Here is a 24,414-nt window from a genome sequence, read left to right as displayed (position 1 = left end):
ATTGACTTATGAAGGATCTACATAAATCTACAAATTCAATGGTTGATTGTAAAGGAATATAGGTCAAATATAAGGAACTTATTGACTCCTATCATTTCTTATATATATATATATATAAGACTTTTTTTTTTTTTTTTTGTTAATTATACGATGTGGTTTTTTTTTTTTTTAAAGATATTATTATTTTTTGTAGGCAGATATGTGATGAAAACCCCGGGGAGTGCAAATCAACTATAGCGGTAGGAACAACTTTTCCTTAGTTTAAATCTAATTTATTTTTAATAATTTGATAGTACAATATTTGTTTTTAGAAAAGTTATGGTTTTTCATATTTGTAATGTGTTTTAAGATGTAATTTTGTGTTTCATGTATTTGATTTATGGAAGATGTGGCTTTGACAACTTAAAATTTCTTAAGAAAACATTATTTTATGTTGAAAGAAACATAACCTTATAAGGAAAAATGTTTCCATATTAAGCACATAATTTGTCTTAAACTAATAATTAAATGATCGATTAAATTTACTTCTTCCTATCAGTTTAAACATTTGGGATAATTAGTAGTTTAACATGGGTATCAGAGCCAAAGGTCTTGAGATCAAACCTTGACTAATTAAATTTACCTCTCATTTAAATTAAATATTCCACGTGTTGAGCCTCATCTATTAAAATGAAGTTTGAGATCACACGTGGAGGAAAGTGTTAAACTAATAATTAAGTGAATAAATTTACCTATTTCTATAAAACTCAAGCATGGCAGTAACTCCGGCCAACACACTATTTTTTTTTTTTTAACTCCAACCACCGGAGAACATATTAGGCTCAAATCTTTCCACTAATAGCAAATCATAGCAAATCCTGCTCCAAACTCGTTTACAAGAACGAACTGACACATTCAAGAAAATGGAGCTTGTGGTCCTCCTTCACCTTTTTCACCTTGTCCGTACACTTTCTTCACCTTCATTACCCCATGTTCCACCCCTTTGTTTCACCATTCTGCACCACCACCACCACCTTCTCCTCCTTGTAACCTTCCACCCTTTCACAATGGAGACTAAGAGCTTCGTCGATGGGAAGCGAACTTTCATTGAAGACGATATCGACGATGAGTACTTAGATGACGAAGAGGGAGGTGGTGAAATGATAAGCTTTGCAGAGAATGAGAAAAAGAGAGCAGCAGGTGCTCCTCTCACAGGGAAAAGAGGGTCTATTGCAGGTTCCGGCGGCGGGGTGTCGCCGCCGCGTTGCCAGGCGGAGAAGTGTGCAGCTGATTTGACTGATGCAAAGCGGTACCACCGCCGTCATAAGGTGTGTGAATTTCATTCAAAGGCGGCCGCCGTGGTCGTTGCAGGGCAGCGGCAACGGTTTTGTCAGCAATGCAGCAGGTTCATCTTGTATCCCTAACTTTCTTTAGCATTGTTTCTGATATGTGTTTGTTTAGTGTTACAGTGATAGCATGGAATCTGCTAGAAAATTTTTTCCAAGCTCCAAAGATATATATGTGTGTGTGATAAGTTTCCTCAGAATTTTATTCTTTTTTGGGTAATACATTAACATATCTATCCATGGAGATAAATGGAGGTTCGACTAATATTTTTCCATTCCAGAAAATACTTCAAGAACTACTTTTATTGGGACATATGATGCTTTAAAAGAAATATTCTCCTTGTAGGTATTTGTTGTGACAAAATAAAATTCAAGATCCCAAAGAAGTAGAATATAGCAAAAACGGTATTCATTTCTGTAGATGCCCAGATATATAGCTAAGCTTAAGTGGTAAACTTTTGAATATGTTTGCAGATCACTTGTAATGTGATTCCTAGCATATTACTTCCATTACCCTTTTGGTTTCTTTTTCCTTTTTTTTGAAAAGAGGCGAACAAATCTTCTGTTAGTACAGATGAACTTGAACACACATTCATGAATACTAGGAGGAGCTTTCTCTATATGGGGTCATCATAGTCACCAACACCTCTCCCTTAGGATTTCTAGCAATATTTACACAATTACCCATCTTCTTTTTGTTCTTATCCACAACTGCATCCATCCCAATTTACCTTCACAAACCCTTGTATAGGAGCTTTCCATATATATATTGTAGGGTTACCACCTTTTTGTCTTTCTTTCAACCTCAGAGAAGCATTCTTAAAGGAAAAATACTAGACTTACAAATAAATTTTATAATATGATGAAGTTTCTCAAAAGTTAAATTTATCTTCTTTTCAATCATGTTGTGCAACCTCATGTTGTAAAATTTTTTTTGTAAAATTTGTTTGTAAGCCTAACATTCCTCTTCTTGAAGTCATTAAACAATTCTAATGATTTTTTGACTAGTCGAGCAGGAAGGCTAAAATTCCTCCCATGAACAAAAGAACTCCTCTTGAACCGAAGAATTCTTACCACAATCGCCCTTGATTCAAATTATTCGTTATCCAATTTGAGTTGCAAATCTTCTACAATATGAATAAACTCCTCATCTTGCCTACAACTTTTTTGTTTATGTTGTATGCTCTTTTAGTGTCTAACGCTTCATCATTCTGGTTAAACATGTAGAACTTCTCATAATTGGACTGTGTAGGTTCCATGAGCTATCCGAGTTTGACGAAGCGAAACGAAGCTGCCGCAGACGCTTGGCTGGACATAATGAGCGGCGCCGAAAGGTCGGGTCAGCAGAATCTAGTGGAGAAGTTTCAGGCCGCAGAGGGGTTAGGCAAGCTGATGATCAAAGAGGCAGAATTCATGTAACAATCCCAGGGAATTCTGGTTACAATAAGCATCTCCAGATCAGATAAGATCAATGGCTATCTGCTCTCTGGCGCGCTCCCTCTCTTCTGTCATCCTTATATGCCCTGCTAATGATATAGATAGTTTCCTTGTGTCTGCCTAGAAGACCATCAATAACCACCTCCTTGGCCATTTGCTTTAGTTGTCTGCCTATGTTGTTGTTGTTTACGAACTGGTTTTCTGCAAACTATATATGCTATGCAGAATATGCCTTTAAACCTTTGTATTTGTTTTCAAGGACATGGTCTCTACACAGACCACCTTTCTATTTGATGAGTGAGAGAATTTACTATTTGATGCTTTGAGTTCCCTGCCAAAGGAAGTCTATGGTGGATGATGCCTTATTGTTGATTAAATAATTAAATTAACTTTTTTAAAAAAGTTTAAACTTTTGCGATAAATGGTATTTTAATATTTTATCGGAAACAAATGTCCTGAATCCGAACTTGACTTTACAGTTTATGGTTTACCTCCTATTTTAATTAAATATTTCTTGTGTGTTGAACCTAACTTATTAAGAGCGGATTTGAACCCACACGTGAATAAGTATTAAATTATTGATTAAATTATTAAATTTATTTATTTTTTATCAACTTAGGATAAGTATTAAATTATTTTACTTAAACAATGAAATTGCTTGATGCTAAATAAAAAAAATAAAAAATAAAAAATAAATAAAAAATAAAAAAAATCAGAAACTCCCAAGCAGAGATTGTTAGAAAAATATAAAATAATAAAAAAAATAAATAAAAGCTTAAAGTTCTGTTCGTCACCCTAGCAACTTCCATTTGAGTCTTTCTAATCAATTTTAATACAATTGTCTTTGGGGGATGCTTTTGTACTTCTAAGTTTTAAAAGTATTTTGTGTTCTAAAACACAGAAAATAAGGTCTCGTTTGGTTTGCATAAGGCATTGGGACATGTAACTATAACTTGAATATCCCAGCTTGTTTTATATAGAATTTTCTTTGCACTCCCATCGTGAGTGATTCATTTTACACTTCAAAAGAACTAGTGACAATGAAATACAACAGAACTAACATTGTTTTACATTGCTCTCTACCTTTTTTTTTTTTCGTCTGACAATTTTCCTGAGATTTTTTAATTTTTCTCCTTACTCCAATTTTATTTTGTGAGCACAATTATTAAGCCTGGTAAACTCCAGAAAAAAGGAATAATACATTTCAGAACTAGTAAAATAGGCAGTTCTGTAGCAATTTGCTGGCATATCTGACACTTAAAACAGAGAAAACAATAAAAAACCTCTAATAGGGCACAAGATAGAGCATCAGTTTTATTTCTATTCCTAGGGTGTTTATACATCACTTGAAACAAAAGAGTTTTTTTACCAGACAAAAGTGTGGAGAGCAATCCTTAGATCACTGAAATCTTACAACTATGCAGGAAATATCATCCGTGCTGTTCCTATTAAGTGCTTCTTCAGTAAGGTGCTTTGCTGCTGCCCGGGCATCCTTTAAGTGCTTGATACAATCTGCTGCTTCTTGGTTCGTCATTACCTAGCACAAGATTGAACCACCAATTTAGTTCATTCAAACTACTACAAAACATATCTAAAGAAGAAAACGGAAATAAAAGAATCTGGTGTAATATATTTGCTTCTTATGGTTTCCATTTCTGATACATGCATGCTATATGGAGGCATATGAACTAGGGTTGGCAATTTGTGTTCGCGTGTCAAATTTGAGTCATGTCGAAGCATATATATATATATATAAGTGATCTACAGATCTTAAAAGCTTTAACATTGAACATTAAAACAGAAGGTTATGATATATTAGAAGGAAGCCAACCTTTAGCATTAATTTACAGATTTTATTATAAGTCAATGAAAAGAAACCTAAATGTTCATGCTCTTGTCAAAAGTCCTAAAGATAGAACTTTACTGATACAGACACATTTTTGTGAAGCAAACGTTAGAGTACCTAAATCAATAGTTTGGTCTGAAATAGAACTTCCTTTTGAATGGTTATTAGAAAATAAAAACATTCCAACAAAAATGAAAAATACAGTATTTGATTTAAATTGTTTATAACAATACTTAGATGGTAGTGTTAGGTTAAGCTTTGACAAGTTTGCGAGTCAAGTAAAAAGTTGTAATCATTTATGTCGTGTGTTGCATTCGGGTTGGCTTGAGGATGTGCATAAAACTATACAGGTCAACTCTAACCCTAATCAGCTCCCTCAACCCTAACCTATTAATTTTGTGTTAGATTTGTATCAAGTTTACAAGTCATGTAAAAAATTACCAAGCCCAACATAAATGAGGTAGCATGACCAAAATTTTTTTTTTTTTTTGATAAGTCAAGGTAGCATGACCAAAAATTACCTTCCATAATCCATCACTTGCCAGGATAACGAACTCAGTTTTTTCATCTATAAAATCCACCACTACATGGGGTTCTGAACTAAGGTGTTTCTTCAAGCTCTTGTCACCAAATGCCCTTGCCACTGCCAATTGCCCATCAACTCGTGGAACATCCCCTGAGAAGAAAACATGGAAATGAGTGGCTGCTAAAGATACTAACATCATTGCGACTGCTAATTAATCTCAATAATGTTAGCTAATGGTGCATGCAGCAAAGGCCAGAACAGTGAGAACCATCAAATTTTTATGATCTTTAATATAACTAAAACAAAGAACAAGGTTGCACGTGCACCCAAACCATTGTATCTACCAAATGAATCTCAGTTCCATTTACCAAATGGGGCTATTAGACAGCATGTGTAGAGTTTAACATAATTATAAAACAAAATAAGCCCATTTATAATAGTGGACTGGTATCATTTTCAATTGGGTATCCAAACAAATTCCATCCAGATCAATACTAGCTTTTAGAAATCTGGTTACCAGGAAAATTTGATACAAAACCACCTCTCTCCTCAATCCTCTCCCTTTCCATGCTTGGCTCATGATCAACTGATAGTTGTTTGGCCACCCCATTCTTACAGATAACAGCTCGAGAATCCCCAACATTAGCTACTACCAGCTTATGACAATTAATCAATATTGCTGTAACTGCAGTTGAACCTCCTTTTCCAAAATCAACTGCTTTCTCCAAAATGTTAGTGTCGGTTATTTGATAAGCACTTCTGATTGCTTTCTCTGTTTCAGTCCAGAAGTCAGGCTACTAGGAAGAAAGAGAGAAAGAAAATTAAATATTGATATCTATCACAAAATTTTATCATAATATAGAAAAAAGGGTTTCAACTGCGCCATTACCTCCTTCAAAATATTATCAAATAAATGAGACTTCAAGTAATCAGGAACATCATGGCTCAAATGACCATCAAAGATTGCAAAAAGACCAAGCTCCTTGTCATCAACTTGCTTAAACTGTGCAAAGACATAATCTTCCATGGCGTGATGTGATTTTCCCTTTACCAAGTGAAAGCCATGTGTTACGTGCTTTGACATCTTGCTCTTGCCTTTTCCAGAGTCGGTATCTGATGAACCTAACCCAACTTTTTCCTGGTGATTCCAAAGAAGAATGCTTTAGTGAAGGACATGATAGTAGAATATTTCAGAGGTTGAAGAAACCAGCACAACCACATTAAACTCTAACCATCATTTATAGAAGTCTAATTGCAATTCTCTTTACAAGTACTTCATAATAAAAGAATCTAATAGTGTGTTGTGTGTGCGTGCACGCGAGAGAGATTGTATATAGAGTTTTTTGCAAAATTCTTTGAACCAGAAATTTAACTAGGTCCAAAAAATATACCTCAGCAATCTGCCTTTCTAAAACAATTTTAAGCATTTTGTGTCTACACGATGAAGCTAAGACCTTAACCCAATGTAACTCTTAGTCACCATTACTTGTTACTATTAAAGTGCTTGAGCAGGCTAAGGTTTGTTCCTCCATGGCATCGAGTTTCCTTAACTTGAAGCTGACAAGCACTTCTAAACCCATCACTGTTAATATCAGCTCTCTTTCTGGTAAACATAGTTGACATCAACTTACCAGAAAGAGGTACACTCTTCCTAAGTAGTTAAAAGCAGACAAAATTAACATTGCAATAAACTCAGTGTATCACAGTAGTGACAATTCCTAGTTATTAAGTTACAAGCCATTAAAAAAATCCCAATAAAAGAGAGAGAGAGTGTAACACCTGTCCCATATTGGGAAGTTGAGAAAAAGCCCACATAGAGTGGGTGATTTATAAAGATAGTCATGGGTGCTAAGTCCCACATTGCCTAGTTACTAGGTGAAATTGGGCTTCATAATGAATTCTAGGGAATCTCTAAATTAACTAGTCATTTTGGGGTAATATCGCAGATATGGCTAGCGCTTTTCCCTGGGCCGTTACAAATGGTATCAGAGCCACCTAGTAACGCCAGGTCATGTGGTACTGGAGCACTGCATAATGTATCCCTGACGAGGACGTCTAAAATTTAAGAGGGGGAGTTTGTAACACCCCGATCCCAAGAAGCCCACATAGAGTGGGTGGTTTATAAAGATAGCCATAGGTGCTAAGTCCCACATTGCCTAATTACTAGGTAAAACTTGACTTTATAATGAATTATAGGGAGCTCTAAATTGACTAGTCATTTTAAAGTAATAGCGCAGATATGGCTAGCGCTTTACCTTGTATTAGATTGCAAGCGAAAAAAGAGGCAAAATAATAGGCATACATGCTCTGCAGTTTTCACAAGTCCAACTATCATATTCCTGTAGCAAAACATAAGATGAAAATGCTATGGCTAACATTAGCCATTGCTCTAAAAGCTACATCTTTTGGATTTGGTTTGATAAGTTAAACCGCCTAATAGTGCCCCAGGACGTTCACTAGGGAAGAAAATTCATCCAGCAGAAATTAGAGTTTCACGTATGATGAAATTGGAGTGAAGATGAAATTAGAGTTTCGCCTATGATGAAATACCACATCGAGTAATAACAACAAAAGTGACATTGTTGAGCCCAAATTTATAGACTAATATCAAGGTCTCAGTTAGAGTAATAACAACAAAAGTCCCACATCGAGTAATAACAACAAAAGTGACATTGTTTAGCCCAAACTTAAAGACTAATATCAAGGTCTCAGTTAGAGAGTCGCCACATATTTATTTCCCCAACAACCACATATTTATTTCCTCGACAAATGGCATTAGAGCCGATAGTTCCATTGGATGAGTGTGGTGGACCCATGAGATTCCTGACATCCTTACTCATTTTAAAGCGTCATTAAAAGTATGTGACATGTACGAAAGAGTATACTTCTAGAATTGTGAGCTCTTAGCTTGGTGGTGATGCATGTCACTTAGTAAAGAGCTTGGGAAAGACTTCCACTCAAAAGGGAATATGGTTGTTATGATAAAAGTCACACGGGAGACATTGTTTGATTTCTGCGTGAGAGAGAATCCCACATCAAGTAATAACAACAAAAGTGAGTGATTAAGATAATACTGTTAGTACCAAACTCATAAGCTTAAGCCTTTTTGATTAAATAATATCCTATCATGTTATATCAAGGTCTTACTTGGAGACTTCCCAAGTATTTATCTTCTCTATAAAGAAATGACATAACAGCCATATTAGGAGCCACATATATTTCTACAAAAGATTATGAAACTACATTTCAAACTGTTGCAAAACTAAATGGAGCCACCCAATCCCATGTAGAGGCGGGGGCATAATTCAGCGGTTAAAGATTCCATTCATGTTGTTAACCAGAAATAAATGTCCATTTAGCAATATCCAGGCTCTGATAGCAATTTGATGCGGGACAAACAATGATCACAGGAACCGCAAAGTGAAAGAAGAGAAAGAAGAAGCTAAGGAAGAGAAAGAGAGAAGAAGCTATGGGGAAGAGAGAGCGAGAATAATCAATTCTTTTTATTTATTTATTATTATTCCATCATGTCTGTCTCCAATTCCATTGAAGTATAAAATGAATAGACCAAGCACTAAACCCCAGGGCAACGCCCATTTATTGAATTGACAAATATACTATAGGACAACACCCATTAGACTAAGCACTAGAGCACTAAACTCTAGGAGAAGGCTCATTTATAAATTAAATTAAATACTATAGAGTATAGAGTATAGAGTAGCACCCATTTCTTGAACTATATTTTTTTTAAAAAAAAACACCATGGACTCTTAAAAATTAAATACTAATAACTACTAATAGGACCTAAATAAAATTAGGTGGACCCAGTCAACTCTTGTAAGCTGTATCAAACATGAGCACCCAACCTAATGTTTGGTTTATTTGGCATCATTTTGGGATTATGCTTGATGGGCATTAGCCGCATTACTTTACCCATTCCTCTCCTCCTTCAAATTACACAGCAAAACAACATGTAACATCATTTGTCTAACCTTTATAATTTTACATAATCATACAAGAGGCAGGGACAAATAGGATGCCTAAGAATGTAGAGTAACCTAGTAAGAAAAATTATCTTCATGATATCTAATGTCAGTGTAACCCAACAGAACAGCATTGGACCTTACAAATGTGAATTATGGGGATCTAAATCTTTATATTTGTACACTCAAGAAAAACAACAACACCACAAAATGACCCACCACAAAATTTAGAGAAACGGGTCGTGATTAAACCTTGTAAATATACAATTTTACCAAAAAAACAAAAAAAAAGTGAGAACATATGGGAAATCAAGCAGATCGTGAAAAGTGATCGACACCCAGGTGATGAAAGTAGATGGGAAGAAGAGTTTAGTAGGCGTACCTTCATCTTGTGGAGGATTTCTTTGCCGGCCATGGCGTCTCTCCCACGGAACAGCTTATATAGCTGTATGGGACAAATCACAAATGAATCGGAAACGGGAGGAAAGAGTGGCAGAGAGAGAGAGACAGAGAGGAACAGAGGAGGACAGGTGTGAAGTGTTATAGATGAGGATCCAAGTCCTGTTGACACGCCCACTGTTTCTCCAGTCCTAATGCCGCGTTCTTCGCTGTACCAAGACGCGTTCCCGCCCCCACTTGCCTTCTTCTTCTTTTTTTCTACTTTATTGCTCTCTTTTTCTTTTTTCTTTTTTTTTTTCTTTTGCTAGCAGGCCTTTTGGGTTCTCTTTTAGCAAACATGGGGTCTTCAAATTTTACAAAGTCAACATCTTCATCAAAGAGCTTTTTTTTTTTCTTTTTTTTTTTTATATCTTCAAATATCTTTTATATATATGAAGAATGTTATTTAGCAAAATGTTGTAGGACTACTGATATCATAACGGGAAAATTCAGTCAGCTATAGATTAATTTTTGAGTGAGAGGGACAACATTTTTTTTTTATAAAATAAAAATTAAAAAAAAAAAAAAAAAAAAAAAAAAGGAAAATTACAGTTTACCCCCCAAAGTTGATAGCGTTTTTCAATTCGAAAATCAAAGTTTTAATTTTTACAATCCACCCCCACAAAGTTCTAATTTTTTTCAATTCGACCAATATTATTCCAAAATTCTCATATTGCCCCTGATTTTTTTTTTTTTTTTTTTATGAAAAGAAAAAATTGGGGTGCAAAAAAAGCCAGATGGCCAAAGGGGTAACTATGGCCACCCTGGATTTTTTTTTAATTTTTTATAAAAAAATAATAATAATAAAAATTATGGGCAATATGAGAAGTTTTAGATACAATTGGTCAAATTGCAAAAATTTGAAACTTTGGAGGGGGAGGGGGGTGGATTGCAAAAATTGAAACTTTGGTATTCGAATTGAAAAACGCTGTCAACTTTGGGGGGTAAACTATAATTTTTCCAAAAAAAAATTGAGGGTGACGAAATTAATTTTTGAGAGTCTATCTCATAAATTTTTTTTTTTTTTTTTTTTTTTATGGGGGTTGTAAATTTTTGGGGAACTCAAGGCCCCAATCCTTGCGCTAGTTCTGCCGAGAAAAACTTGTTTCATACAAAGTAACGGTGAGAGAGAAAAGGTTTTTTTTTTAAGAGTAACTTCACTGAAGACCCCTGAACTTCTACTCGATTTGACAAACTCCCCAAACTTTAAAATCTCTCAATTTAATCCTTTGAACTTTCAATTGCTCTCAATTTGAACTCATCCATCAAATTTAGCCGTTAGAAATACCAAAAAAGACCAAAATATCTATGTTTTTCTTTTTTTAAATAAAAAAAATGTTTTGAAATTAAAAGTAAAGTTAGAACTTTATAAAAAAAGACAAGGGTATAAACATAATTTAACATTTAAAATCTGACGGAGTGGTCCAAATTGATTGCAATTGAAAGTTCAGATGATTAAATTGAGAGGTTTTGAAGTTTGAGAAATTTGTCAAATCGAATGGAAGTTCAAGGGTCTTCAGTGAAGTTACCCTCTTTTTTTACTATAAAACTTGTGGAGTGCCAAAAATAAGTTTTTCTCTCTTAATTAGCCATTTTATTACTATGAGTAGGAAAAAAATAAAATAAAAACAAAACAACACAAAATAAAAAGCATGGCATGTTTGGAAAGACAATTCTTCCCAAATCTTCTCAACTTTTTTCCTTTTTTTTAGTTGATTTGACACTACTAACATTCAACTCAATTTAAAAAATTTAAACTTTAATAAAAAATTTATATTCTTCAAACAACCCAAATGTAATCTTAACTATTTTTTCTCCAAGATATTCATAATTTTGAATTTAGTTAAGTAGAATAAAAAAAAATCGCAAACAAGTCATGCTTGTGCAGTGTGAAAAAGAAATGTAATTTTATTGTTATATATATATATATATTAATATTTTCACTCCTTTGTGCAATGTGAAAAGCCACATTAATCATAAACTAAGAAAGAATTTGACTTGAGAGTAGACTTCAAAGTCTCATTTGAGGGGCGAAAAAGTAATTTGGGAGAGAAAAGTTAAATATTAGGGATAAAAATTGGATTTACTAGTGTTTTTTAAAGATTTTTGAAATTTTGGAGGACACTCGTGCATGTATGTGCTTTCGCCCTGATGTCATTCTAATTGAATAACAGTAATATAACAATCTGCTAAATACAACTAATGTATATATATTTTGGGTAAAGTTATTCCTGTTACATAGCTATGCCATAATTATGCCAGTAAAAACCTATTAAATGTGGCATTGTATTTTTAACTAAATACAACAAAGAATATGATAAAAAGGTAGTTAATATGACCCATCATTATCTTTTCTTAGGTCAAATAGGCCTCTAAATATTTAAGTACTGGAGGTTCCTTGGCCACATTAACTGTCACAAATAAATTAACATAATATATTATCTTTTTCTTTTTCTTTTTAACATGTCCGCACAATAGGGGGAGGGGGATTCGAAAACATAATATATTATTAATTCTTGTTTATTGGAATGAAGAACTTATTTAATTATGGTTTTGTAAATAATATAAGAACTTGTTTCTAACTTTGTAATCGCAAATAAACTAAATTCAAACTTTATATATTTTATAAAGGACTAAAATAAGTTTTTTGCCCATATCATTATTATCACTTTTTGTAATTAAAAAAAAAAAAATCATAAATAATAGGAACATCTCAAACAAGATAACTTTTGTTAAAAGAAAAAGGCATGTTCAAGATTTTTTTTAATCCACTTGATGCAAAGGGAAGACGATTACGCCATATAGAATAGTAAGGATGTGTTTGGTAAATCCTTTTTTTTTTTTTTTTTTTTTGAATTTAGAATTTTTTGTTTGAATAATAATAAGAAATGATTGATGTGATATAAATATAAAAACAAATGTTGATTTTTGTGAGAGAAAAGTGGGAAAATTAGTTTTGAAAATATGTTGATTTTTTTTTTGGAGAAGTGAAAATTGTTAAATAACCAGTTATCCTAAAAGGTTAAGCTGATAGGAAGAGATAAATTTAATTACTTAATCATTACTTTAACACTCCCCTTCACGTGTGGACTCAAACTCCCTTTTAATAGGTGAGGTCCAACACGTGGAATATTTAATTAAATAGGGGGTAATTTGACAGAGTTAAGGTTCGATCCTATGACCCTTTGACTCTGATACCATGTTAAATCACCAGTTAGGAAATTGTTAAACTAGCCACAAGTCTTACACTGGTTCTTTACTATATGAGACCAAACTTTACTAGGGATTTTAGTAAGCTTCAATTGCAACTTGACTATAAGGCATATGTGATATGTGTGAATGTTATAAATAATATCAAAGCAATTTAATAACATCACGTGGTACTGTAGAGCTCATAGGTGTTGAGTCACACATTGATTCTTTGCTAGGTGAAACTTGAGCTTTATGAAGCTTCAAGTACAACTTACTAAGAGTATGTTTGATATTATATTTAAGAAATAGAGTTTTTAAGTCAAAAAACATTTTTTGGTAATGAAGTTTTTGCCAAAAGTACGTTTTTGCTATTTTTAGGTTTTTTTGCCCTTAAAAATGCTTTCAATTTGTTTTACCAAACTGATACTTTTTTCTTCAACGGACTTTTTGAGTATTAAACGCACTCTTAGACCCTTCAAACGCACACCTAAACAAACTTCAAGTCATTTTTGAGTGATATTGCATATAATGCTAGCATTTTTTTTTTGGGCTGTTAAACATGAGATGTCTCTTTTTTGAACTTTATATTTCAATCCACTTTTAAATCAAACAATAGTCATAATTAAAAAATAATTCTTTATATGTTCTTTCATAATCAATTAACATATCATCTTTGAAATGTATGTTAAAATAATATTTTCTTCAAGAAGTGGTGTAACCTCTTTTCAAGCCAATCCACTCATGTAGGTTTCACAACGTGGAATCATCACGTGTCTATTACCTCTAAAGACAACAACTTTAGAGAACTAAATCTAGTGTAGGAAAAAGACAGGAACATTTTTATTGCACCATAAAAAAATGTTGTACCAAGAGAATATGTAACAGGGGTGCCCAACAAAAAAAAAAAATCCTAAGACCAACATAGGCCCAAATTTCAAAACTAATATGTGGGCTTATAATGTAAGCCCATAATTATAATTTAACTACGCTGTGTGTAGGCCCAAGTGATATAATGAAGTAATAGGCTAAAGATTTTAATTGGGCCGAAAAGATTTCATTAGTTTTGGTCTCTTTGCAAATTTGTAAGGGCCGATGAGACCAAACAAATGGTTGGCTTAAGGTAAGATTGTCCACGACCCCGGGACCAAATTAATCATGTTTTAGCTGATAATAATCAATTTAGACCGATTATATCTCTATTTAAAATGTGGGTTTATGTAGTTTTTGGCCAATTCATTTTCAAGAGAATAAAATATATAGGGTCCAACAGAGAGACCTTCAATTTTTTTTTTATTTTTTTTTTTTGGGGCAGATTTTCGATGGCCACTTCAACTGTTGAAGAGAATCCTACAAAGATGTGGCCTTTGAAAAAGGTCTTATCTACTGTACGACAATTGACATTTGACTTCGTAAAATAAAAAAGTTAAAGGATGGACCAATCTTTTATTCGGGAGAGGCCAAAGCGGGCCATTATATTGATTATTTTTACCTAGACGTGATTATAGTAGTACTTGTTTATTGGAAATCAATGACGATGTAAATTATGTTTTTTAGACCCGATTGAACCAAAATCTGATTCAATCACATCATGATATTAGTGAGACTTAAAGTGATTTACACTAATTAAGCATGACGATTATCATTACGAGACTCCAACTGATATCCTTGTATTTACCATTTACAGACCTTGAAATTATGAACTCCCCTTTTTTTATTCTTTTTCTTTTTGAAATCATGACCTTCCTCTTTACCCATAATAATGGAGATGAAAAGGATATTATATCTTAGGAAGTTCATTGCACATTGTTTTGGATACTTCATAACATTGTGGGACTTTAGAATTTTGTCACCCATATAATGTTTTAACGGAACTTGTGAGTCTAGATTGTTGGAATATAGTTCTGTTTGATGTCTTGTTTAGTATCAGATTTCATATTATTTCTTGTTGCTCAGCATTTTCAAATGTTCACCTCTCGATATTTTCTTTGTTTTTTCCTTTTTCTTTTTTAGGAAAAAAAACAAGTAGATATGAATGTGTCACGTAGACAAAAATGTTGGGAGATAACACTTGAGAATGTTAAGCCGCATTTCTCTATAAATAAACTAAACTTTATACAGTTTTATTATCACAAGAATACAAGTGTTTTGTAGTAACCCATTCTTCCTTCTTGTGAAGTCAATCTCATTGCACATTGTGCAATGAGATTGATGATATAAGGGATGAAAACACCATAACAAGTGTAGTTATTTTCGCACCAAATTAATCATCCTTATACAAAATAATAATTTTCATGAAGGTTATGAAATGAGAAAAAATGTAACTCTTGGTAAAAAGTTGCATTGATTTCTTTATTTTATCCGACATGTTTATTTCTCTTTATCTTTCTAAATTTTCACCCTGACGGGACAAATCCTTCCGTCTCTTTAATTCCTATTCATTCTTTCTCAATTTCTAAAAATGAAGAGAGGTATTTGTTATAAAAAAATAATAATAATAATAATAATAATAATAAATCTATAAAAACTAGGATTATAATAAGTTGATCTCTCATTATGGAAGCTAGCAAGTTGCAGAAATGGAGTGGTAGCTAAGGAAGATATGAGGAAGTGAATTGGTTGGTGGGGGAGAAAAAGAGAAGCAAGTCGGCCGGCTGACCGGCGGTGGTCCCCAAGGCAATGAACAGCTGAAAGGGGGCAGTGGGTCCTCCACAAAAACCCAGATGGGAGACCACCGAATTTTCCAAGAGCTGCTTTGTCTCGTGTTGGGGCAGTTTATCCAATTAAATATAAAAATGTGGTCAATTATATAATTACTCCCTCTACACTCCACACCCTTTTTTTCTCTTTGCTTCCACCACATCAAAAAGAAAGCTAAGCTGATCCCATCATTACTTGATTTTCTGAAAGCCAAACGGCTCAATATGCTATTAAAAAGCCCCTTATTTGCTTTATATGGATGAGTATTTTTTGGAGCCTGTGCCCTTCAACAAAACAAAAGCAAGTGGACAAAGACCAAAGTGCAATCCTTTGAATTAGGAATATAACAAGTAAAGATGTAGTTAATTGCATTTGTGAGTGCGAGAGATCCTTAGATTATATATGTCAATTCTAATTTGATTTATTTAATTAAATAGGTTAAATGTTTAAATGCGATTTTATAGATAAAAAGTGCAATTTTCGTAGGAAAAGATGTACTTTTTTGAAACAGCGCAATTTTAAAGGCTAAACTGCAATTTTAAAGGTCAAATCGTGATTTTATCAAAAGCTTAATTGCGTTATCAAATCGCACATTTTAAAATCGATATTTTTAAATCGCATTTTTTAAAATCGAAAATTCCAAACGGACCCTTAAACCCTAATCCACTAATTTCGTGTTAAGTTTGTTTCGGGTTCACTTCATATCGAGATATGAGTATAAAATTGCACAAACCAAACTATAATCAAACCCATTTAATTAAACAGTTCAAACCCCTCAACTCTAATCTCTTAATTTTGTATTGAATTCGTTTCGGGTTCACTTCATATCGAGATATGAGTATATAAAATTGTATAGATCAACTATAACCCAATCCAATTAATTAACGATCTAGACCTTTCAGCTCCAATCGACTAATTTCATGCTAAGTTTGTGGGTTGTGTTTAAAATTAAGAACCCTATAAACAAGTAGTGTTAGCAAGAATTGTTTATTCTGATTATATTATATTAGGTTTTCGGAGTACAAAAAGGTTAAAGAGTGTGGCCATGTTGGAAGTGCATGGTGGCCCCATTTTGTCAAGACTTTGACTGGGAATGAAAGATAGAGATGATCAGCTGCATCATTGAACAAACACCTTGCTTGCAATTTCTCACACCAAAGCATATGATTACAACACCATCATCCACGTGTTCAAATTAAGGTTGAGTTGGCAAATATGTCTTCATGATTTACACCACCAGGCTCATCCCAACAAAGGGTCCAGATCACTCCACGTGTTCGTTGTCCCCCCTAGTTACAAAACCAATCCTTATATAACACAATTACACAAACCACCTCACCCATGCAAACTAATTAACCAACCAAAACGCTCTCAAAAACTCCATGGAGAGTCGCCGGAAAAGGAGTGGCTCCGGTGACATCTTCTCATTTCCGAGCACACCCACTCCCGACCAAGACTCCGACGACTTCGAGTTCGGTTCTATTACACCGGACTCTCCCTCCACCGACCCCTACAAAAACTCTCCGGCTGACCGTTTGTTCTTCAATGGCCGGCTCTTGCCGCATTCTTTTCCTATTCAACCGCCGAATATCTCCGTCGATAACTCCCGTACAACTAGCCGAACGAGCAGCATTAGCAGCAAGGACTCCCTGAGATCGTCACGGAGTAATAGCACGAACAGTAGGAGCAGCAGTTGCAGCAGCGGAAGAACAAGCTCAAGTGATAATTCTGAGAGAAAATTGTTGTATCAGAGCAAATTTTCATCCACAACACCCGGGGTTAGAGACAGATACCAAGGTACGTAATTGAAACGGGAGGTGAATAACAAAGACAAAAACTCTGATTTCCACTTATTAAAAAAGTTACAGAAAACTTCACAAAGAATTCATTAATTATCACTCAATTTAAAAAGACCCTCCAAATTTTAAAATCTTACAGTTTCACCCCATGAACTTTCAATTTGATGCAATCAATCTACCGTTCTAGTCAATTTTTGACATTAAACCCTAAGGGAAATGAAGAAAAATACCAAAATACTCGTTTTTTTTTTCTTTTCAATTTGGAATTTTATAAAAGTTTCAAGGGTATAAATGGCATTTGATCACTTTTAATATTCAAAAACTGAAAAATTGGATAAATTGCGTCAAATTGAAAGTTTGGGAAGGTGAAATTAAAAGGTTTTGAAATTCGAGGAATCTTTTCAAATTGCGTGGCAATTTAAAAAATTTTTGTAAAATTTTTCAAAAAATATATATATGTACAAATTTAATCATTTAATTAATATTTTTTTTCAGCTCAAGTATACGGGTCGTCTCAAAGGTGGCAATATATTACGCCTGTACCATTTTTGAGCCGTGAGCCTTCGAGAAGAAAGAAAATGGAGGTGGTGGGGAAAGAAGGAATATCAAAGAAACAAGCAAAAAAGGAGAGGAAAGAGGCAGGCTCGTGGCCGGCAGGGAGGAGATTCTTTTGGTGGTTTGTCTCGGCCTGCAAAGAATGCCATGCCATGGAACCATCGAGGAAAGATGATGTGTACCTGCGAGGAAACCTCAAGTTACAATAATTTTCTACTTTTGATTTGATTTTTGAGCATCATGTTTAATTACTTGGTTTTGTAATCTGATCGAGAAGAGAGATTCCATCATTGGTGTGTTTTTAATGTTGTTTTCTTTTTTTTCTTTTTTAGATGATCAATTGAGATCACTAAGTAGCAAAGAGCATTTGTAAAGGGTTTTGTAAACTATTGTAATTGAGGTAACTGTGGAGGCTTATATGGTATATGATTGTGAGAGATGTCTAGTTTTCTTTTTATAAAAAAACGCAAGTGCCTAGTTGTTTATCTTTTTGTCCCCCCCATTCTTTTTCTTTTCTATATATCTCTAGATTTTATTAGGATTTGGCACATGTATAAGCAAAGTATGATCAACATTTGAGCTTTAAATAATGTACTTAATCAGTGATCTAGCATGAAATTAAGCAAATATATATATATAAAATAACTTAATTAAGAAGAGAATGTATGAAAAAGGGAGAGCTATTTTTGTAACACCCAAGAAAAACAAAGGAATAAAGTACTAAGTTCAATGTGTGTCATAATCACTACAAGAAATATCGTCATTAGTGGCGACTCAAAAGTCGTCACTGATAAGTGCTTATCAGCGTAAACATTTGAGAGTCGTTATGCTAATAAGCAACTATTAGCGTCGACATAATTCTAGTCGTCGTTAATAGTCATTACTAATCTTAGAAGATATAAAAAAAAATGAATATCAACAATATATATGAAATGCCATCATTACAAATTTTAAACTTCGGGGGGCTATGATTGCAAAATTAATTATAATTCAAGTTATGTAAGTGAAGTTTTACCTAATATTTTTAATTTAATGTAATCGTATCTTACCCAAAATAAGTAAAAAATAAATAAATAAAAGTTTTGGCAAGCTTGAGAGAATGTTTCTAGTTTCAGGTGGAAACTAAACATCCATATTTTGTTGTGCATGTGAGTGTGCCCAGAGACGGACTACTTAATTATGAGTAGTAATAGTGTACGAAATCCATAAACTCACATGGGTCATTGCAGGTTTGGATCAATAATTGAGTAATTAATCCCATAGTTTACAATAATTTTTCAATCCAAATCATGCTATCAGCTGCCATGGGCCTTTTCACCGAAAGTGATATTTTTATACTTCAATTCATTCTAGGATTGCATAACCCCATTTAAAAATTACTCAATTATTGAAAATTGTGAAAAATGAAAACTCCCCAACAATACTCATTGATTGCCGTAACTAAACAGTAAACATGAATATAACTATGAATGATACAAATATGGTGTTCAGGTGGGCGGTTTTTAATTGTCCCGCTATCTACTATTTGCTATTGTTGAAAGCGTTTCAGCATATATATGCATGCTCGGTAAGAATGACCATAACACTCCAGTCTCACGTTGAAAAGATGAATTTATATAGACTGAGTAAATTATAGAACTTTATAGATGATTATGGCCATAAAAAGTTTCAAATTGACTAATTATTTTGAAGTGACAATGCATATATAACTAATACTTTTCTTGAACTGTTATAATTTCAATGCCAAGCAACTTGGCAAACAAGCTAGGGCAGGGGCAGGGAGCATTTTTGGGGATGAATCAAGCTGATCCATGTGCTTGCTAAACTATATGAACTCGGGAATAAAATTAACTAGTTTTAAATGAGATTAATGATAGAAATTATATTTTTATTTAATAACTATCCCACAATGTTGAGACATAACTAACATGTAGTTTATAACATTACTCTTTCATTAATAGTTTAAGAAATTATTGTGTATTTTAATTTGTTTTTTTTTTCTTTTTTTTTTTTTTGAATCTAAAGTTGAAAAGTGGTTTTGATAAGATTCAGATTTTGAGAAAATGTTTTATGTGAAATCCATTAAAGAAAATTATTTAGCAAATATTTTGCAAAGTGTTTTGTGTTTTCAAAATAGAAATACTAAACAAGCTTATTTTGAAATAAACACGAAGATGTTGAGCTCACATCTTACTTTAAATGTGGCCCACCCTCAACGAAGGAGAGAGGTAGCTGCACAACCACCTATGTCCTATTGTAGTGGTTGTGCGGCCACCTTTGACCTGTTAGGGTGGCTGCATAACTACCTCCATTTGATTAGAATAATTGTGGTGCAGTCACCCCTCCAGTAAGGCACATCTTTCTTTTTTTTTAATCGTTTCATTTTATAAATAATAAGTCGACACTTGCACCAAAAAAATTATTTGTTTTTTCAAAATATTTTGTGGTGTTTTATTTTTTAAAAATTATTTTGTATTTTGAAAAGTGAATTGTTTGTTAAATGTTTTAAGAAAAGTTTGTTTTTGGTTTTGAAAAAAAAAAAAAAAAAAGACTTCTTAAACAGTTACCAAATATAGCCAAACTTTCCGCCTATGCAATTCAATTAGGTGCTAAGCTTGTGTTCAATCGAAGCTGATTGATTTGTCACAGCCGTATTAAGAGGAAATTTGAAGAACTTATGATTTTGATGAACTACAACAAATGATGGTGAAGTCAATAGTAATGGATGAAAGAAACACGACATACAAAGAGCATCAAAACAAGCACAAGAAGAAACATGAGCAGTAAATTAAGGAACACAAAGCTTTTCCTAGATCAACATCCTAACACAAGCCTGCCTGCCTCTTCAATTCACTCCAAGAATGTCTCCATGACATCGGAGGAGTACATACCGGCCGCCTCCGAATTCCTATACTCGGGCTGATGCTGGTGCTGATGGTGATCAACAGATGTTGAAGAAGAGGATGAAGTCATTCTAGCAGGCAAAGTAAAGCTCCTCTTAAATTTGTTTTCAAGCTTTCTTGCACTGTCTGGATGGCAGCTGTCCAAGCTCAAGAAGTCATTAGGGTTTGCTCCACCACCATTATGCATGTTTGACGCATCCGAATTAGGGTTTAGAGGGTGGTGATTCTGGTCTGCAGGTTTGTTTCCTAAGCTCTCCGCGTTAAACAACAGCTTGGCGTCATCAGTACGTCCAGTGAGAGCATTGAAGAATGACAGCCCATTCGGCCACTTGATGTCGTTTTCATGCTCTCCGGCCACCATGTCTTCGAGTCGGGTTTCGGACGAATGAGGTAGGAGGAACATATGGGTCTCATCTTTAGCTTGTGGGAATCCAAGCCTGGCAGAGTTTGGGAAATTGGGTGAAGAAAGCATAGACGTTGCAGATGGAAGTTGCCTTTGGCCCCAGTTAAAGACCGGAGCAGGCGGGCGTATTGGAATCGGGGATTGCTTTGAAGGGAGTGAAGAAGAAGAGGAAGTGTTTCTGGTTGAAGAAAAGAGCTGGGAGAGGTAGAAACCAGACTGGTAGCCTAGAGATTCAAATGTATGCCTCATTCTAAGCACAAAATGCAAGTCCTCAGGTATCTGTTATTACACATTATCTATCAGTTCAATCAAACAGTTACTGCTAGGAAATCAACCAAGTAAATAATCATAACCTCAAAAACCAAAAAAAACTCACAATCTTGCAAGAACCCAACTGTAGAAGGCCATGGCCAGCTTGAATTACAGCTATTGTCTGGTCAAATAAGGAGCAAAAAAAGTCAAAAAAAAACAGGGGAAAAGAAATAACATAATAGACTAGCAACAGTGAAATGACTGTTTCTATTCTGACCTGGATTCCTGACTCAAACTGATCAGTCCATTCAGAAGGAAGCTGCATTCAATAACACCAAATATAGCAAGCTTACCATCAATCATTAACATGGTACTATCTAACGAATAGAAAGACCAAAATATAACTGATAATAGATGGAATCTGATACTTTAGATTGAAGTAAAATATGAGTCACAAACTTCTAAGCAGACAGAAAAAGAAAAAAAAAAAAAAAAATGTATGTGCGTTTTATGGCATACAGCATCAAAAGAACTCTGCCAGTAGTTGGATATGTTTGGTTCACATTCTGTTGGTTCTTTGAATACCCATTTATGACACTTATCAGATGCCACCTTCCCCATCAACCTGTTCAAACCATTTTACCCATATCAGACCCCATATTCACCTCTGAAAATCTAGCTACTTTCTATGTCACCAGAAGATTAGAGAGAGGGGAGGGGGAGAGAGAGAGAATTGAAACCACAACAACAACAAAAACACCTACCCAGTACCCACCCTTCTCCATAATTATATAACTGAATTGACATCTTGCTGAAGGCTCTTCTGACAGGATCTTCACCATCAATCTCTTCAAGACAATCCCCAACTCTTCCTCGACAGAATCCATCTTCCCACATCAACATTCTTCACAAAATTTGACAGACAAAAAAATCACATCAATTTGGATAATTACTAAAACACATACCACGCAAATGACAAATTAGCGAACACCCATCTTCAATTATCAATCAGAAAATAAAAATAGAAAATAAAAAAAACCCATCTCCCAGAAACCGAATTCACTCTGTTTTTTACAAGAAATGATCTGCCTCGCTGCAGAGCAAAGGTCAGAAAAGAAGAAGAGAGTGTTTGAGACTTCTACTTTGTCTGTTACTTACAAGCTGCCGTTGTCGTCTCCAACCTTGCAACCATTACCACCTCTGACTCTTCTGCAATTAAAGGGATAGAGACCCATTTAAGGAAGCAGCTCAAATCAAAGCAGAATACAAAGTTAGAAAGAGAGAGAGACAGAGAGAATCAAAGAGACAGAGAGAGAGAGAGATACGGGCGAGGACGGATGGTCCAGAAGACAGAGTAAGTCCATTCTGTGTTGAGACAGACGCTTCTGAGGGCCTCATGAAGGGCCATCATCCCAACAGCTTCTTTGCTCCTATCTGATGCTCCTGAGCCCACCATCTCTCACTCTCTTTCTCTTTCTCTTTCTTTCTCTCTCTAATATATATGCCTTTTCCTTTTATTTTCTTGTTTCACTTCACAGTTCACACACTTAAACCCTTTTGAGTTTCCTCTCTTCCACCCCCTCTCAACCTCTGAAACACTGCTACTGCTAACTTCTAACTCAACTCAATTTTTATCTTCTTTTGCAACTCCACGATGCTTAACCACCACAGAGAATACCCTTTCATCTCTCTCTCTGCTATTTTTTTTTTTGGTTGGCTCTCCTCTGTCTCTCTCTCTCTCTACTAATCCCTTTTGTTTGTCCCAAGTGAACAGGTTCGGTGACCTTGAACGAGGGGGAGGTAAAAAGTTAGAGAGAGATAAAGTGTGTGAGAGATGAATGTTGTAAGCATTAAACCATGAAAAACCGTGGGGACAGCTTTTATCTGCTTTCTGTGTCTCTTACAAAGCACAACAGTCAACAGTGAAAGTGTGGGAAGACAAGGAAGAAAAAAAAAAACAAAAAAAAAAAAAAGGCTGTAGTTTGTAATAGCCAAATCACATTTTTACCCTCTGTCTGACTTATGCTTGGGTGCAGTGTCAGGTTTGGTTGTTCCGAAAGGTAAGGTCTGCAGCCTTATTATCTGCTGAAATTGTGAGCGAATAATTTGGATAAATAATGTGAGAGGTTTGTTCATATTAACCGTCTAAATTATTAGTAATTTCAACAACTTATTACTGTAGATTTCAATCTTTTCTGCAGAACTCTGCAAATGGTAGCTTGGGCTAGGCATTGATTTAGTTTCAAAAGCACTCTGCAAAAGTTGTATGTACCATGAAGTTTGGCTGATTGCCTTTGTGAGTGTATGGAATGCATCTTTGTTGCATTTTTCACTGGGGAATGTATCATGAACTCTGCTAGAAGAAATCAAGTAAAAGGTTGTTTTTAAAACAAAATGGAGCTACTTATATTTGGTGCGAGCTTAAACTCGAAAGTTTAAAATAAAAAACACTTTATAAGAACACGAGAAATGCTAATTTTTCTTCTTCGGTCCATCTCTCGTCCAACTTCATTCATATTTTTTAAAAAAATTTACCATTAAATCTACATGCAGGTGAATTTAAAAAAGAATTTGACAAGAGATGAGTAAGAGTTGAAAGAAGAACATGTACCCATAACAGTAAACTAGGGTGAAAAGTGTGTGAAGCAGAGATCAAATTAGATTTGGCAACCTCCAGCAAGGGGACAAGCATAGTGACTGATTTCAATTGCCAAACCCAGTAAAGGCATGACTTTTTTTCATAGCTTTTGAGGGTTATGTCCATGTAATATCATGGAAGGTAAAGCATTGATTCAAGACTATTTCGTCGTTTGTGGCGGCTAAACAAACATGGGTCACTGTAAAAACTTGCCAAACAACCCCTTGGATCCTCATATTGGTAATGGCACAAGGTGGAGGATAACTAAGACAATTGGCATGTCACAGAATCTTTCCCAGTCAAAAGATTTAGGGTGGGATTCTGATTGTTAGATTTGGATTAATATTGTAATGGATTATCATATTGTTATTATGTCAGTTTGAAAGGACGAACTTTGAGTAATCATCATAAATTTCCTAC

General features: G+C 34.4%; 4 protein-coding genes across 5 annotated transcripts; 2 read left to right on the top strand and 2 right to left on the bottom strand.

Annotated features, from left to right (window-relative positions):
• Positions 1-819: 819 nt before the first annotated feature.
• On the top strand, positions 820-3,088 carry LOC132174955 (squamosa promoter-binding-like protein 4). The gene is made up of 2 exons (XM_059586726.2): positions 820-1,384; positions 2,578-3,088. Exons 1-2 carry the CDS (start codon positions 903-905, stop codon positions 2,789-2,791), a joined length of 696 nt encoding a protein of 231 aa, XP_059442709.2. The 5' UTR covers positions 820-902; the 3' UTR covers positions 2,792-3,088.
• An 849-nt stretch (positions 3,089-3,937) lies between these two features.
• LOC132175965 (Protein phosphatase 2C family protein) lies at positions 3,938-9,758 on the bottom strand. The gene is made up of 5 exons (XM_059588067.2): positions 9,500-9,758; positions 6,024-6,272; positions 5,652-5,928; positions 5,130-5,284; positions 3,938-4,299 (listed from the first exon to the last, which is right to left on the bottom strand). Exons 1-5 carry the CDS (start codon positions 9,530-9,532, stop codon positions 4,162-4,164), a joined length of 852 nt encoding a protein of 283 aa, XP_059444050.1. The 5' UTR covers positions 9,533-9,758; the 3' UTR covers positions 3,938-4,161.
• A 7,044-nt stretch (positions 9,759-16,802) lies between these two features.
• On the top strand, positions 16,803-18,255 carry LOC132176418 (uncharacterized). Its single transcript, XM_059588610.2, has 2 exons — positions 16,803-17,241; positions 17,739-18,255. The coding sequence occupies exons 1-2, from the start codon at positions 16,827-16,829 to the stop codon at positions 18,005-18,007; spliced, it is 684 nt and encodes a 227-aa protein (XP_059444593.2). The 5' UTR covers positions 16,803-16,826; the 3' UTR covers positions 18,008-18,255.
• Positions 18,256-20,499: 2,244 nt separating this feature from the next.
• Positions 20,500-23,183, bottom strand: LOC132174727 (protein RICE SALT SENSITIVE 3). 2 transcript variants are annotated; one of them, XM_059586378.2, is made up of 7 exons: positions 22,682-23,183; positions 22,515-22,565; positions 22,132-22,260; positions 21,876-21,981; positions 21,634-21,675; positions 21,481-21,537; positions 20,500-21,383 (listed from the first exon to the last, which is right to left on the bottom strand). In XM_059586378.2, exons 1-7 carry the CDS (start codon positions 22,810-22,812, stop codon positions 20,649-20,651), a joined length of 1,251 nt encoding a protein of 416 aa, XP_059442361.2. In that variant the 5' UTR covers positions 22,813-23,183; the 3' UTR covers positions 20,500-20,648. The 2 variants fall into 2 exon arrangements, with proteins under 2 accessions (XP_059442361.2, XP_088370733.1); XM_088514607.1 differs by lacking the exons at positions 22,515-22,565; positions 22,682-23,183 and having other exon boundaries at positions 22,121-22,219.
• Between the last annotated feature and the right edge of the window lie 1,231 nt (positions 23,184-24,414).

This window comes from Corylus avellana, chromosome 3 (assembly GCF_965113065.1).
Source record: "Corylus avellana chromosome 3, dhCorAvel1.hap1.2, whole genome shotgun sequence".
NCBI lineage: Eukaryota > Viridiplantae > Streptophyta > Magnoliopsida > Fagales > Betulaceae > Corylus > Corylus avellana.
This window is presented reverse-complemented; position numbering and strand designations above follow the sequence as displayed.

Coding starts and splice junctions, on each gene's coding strand:
- LOC132176418 (XM_059588610.2), top strand. CDS start 16,827: ATGGAGAGTCGCCGGAAAAGGAGTGGCTCCGGTGACATCTTCTCATTT. Junction 17,242..17,738: donor GGTTAGAGACAGATACCAAG/GTACGTAATTGA, acceptor ATTTTTTTTCAG/CTCAAGTATACGGGTCGTCT.
- LOC132174727 (XM_059586378.2), bottom strand. CDS start 22,812: ATGGTGGGCTCAGGAGCATCAGATAGGAGCAAAGAAGCTGTTGGGATG. Junction 21,982..22,131: donor TTATATAATTATGGAGAAGG/GTGGGTACTGGG, acceptor TGGTTTGAACAG/GTTGATGGGGAAGGTGGCAT. Junction 21,676..21,875: donor GGCAGAGTTCTTTTGATGCT/GTATGCCATAAA, acceptor TATTGAATGCAG/CTTCCTTCTGAATGGACTGA.
- LOC132175965 (XM_059588067.2), bottom strand. CDS start 9,532: ATGGCCGGCAAAGAAATCCTCCACAAGATGAAG. Junction 6,273..9,499: donor AAATCCTCCACAAGATGAAG/GTACGCCTACTA, acceptor TGGAATCACCAG/GAAAAAGTTGGGTTAGGTTC. Junction 5,285..5,651: donor TTTTGTATCAAATTTTCCTG/GTAACCAGATTT, acceptor TTTTCTTCTCAG/GGGATGTTCCACGAGTTGAT.
- LOC132174955 (XM_059586726.2), top strand. CDS start 903: ATGGAGCTTGTGGTCCTCCTTCACCTTTTTCACCTTGTCCGTACACTT. Junction 1,385..2,577: donor TTTTGTCAGCAATGCAGCAG/GTTCATCTTGTA, acceptor TGGACTGTGTAG/GTTCCATGAGCTATCCGAGT.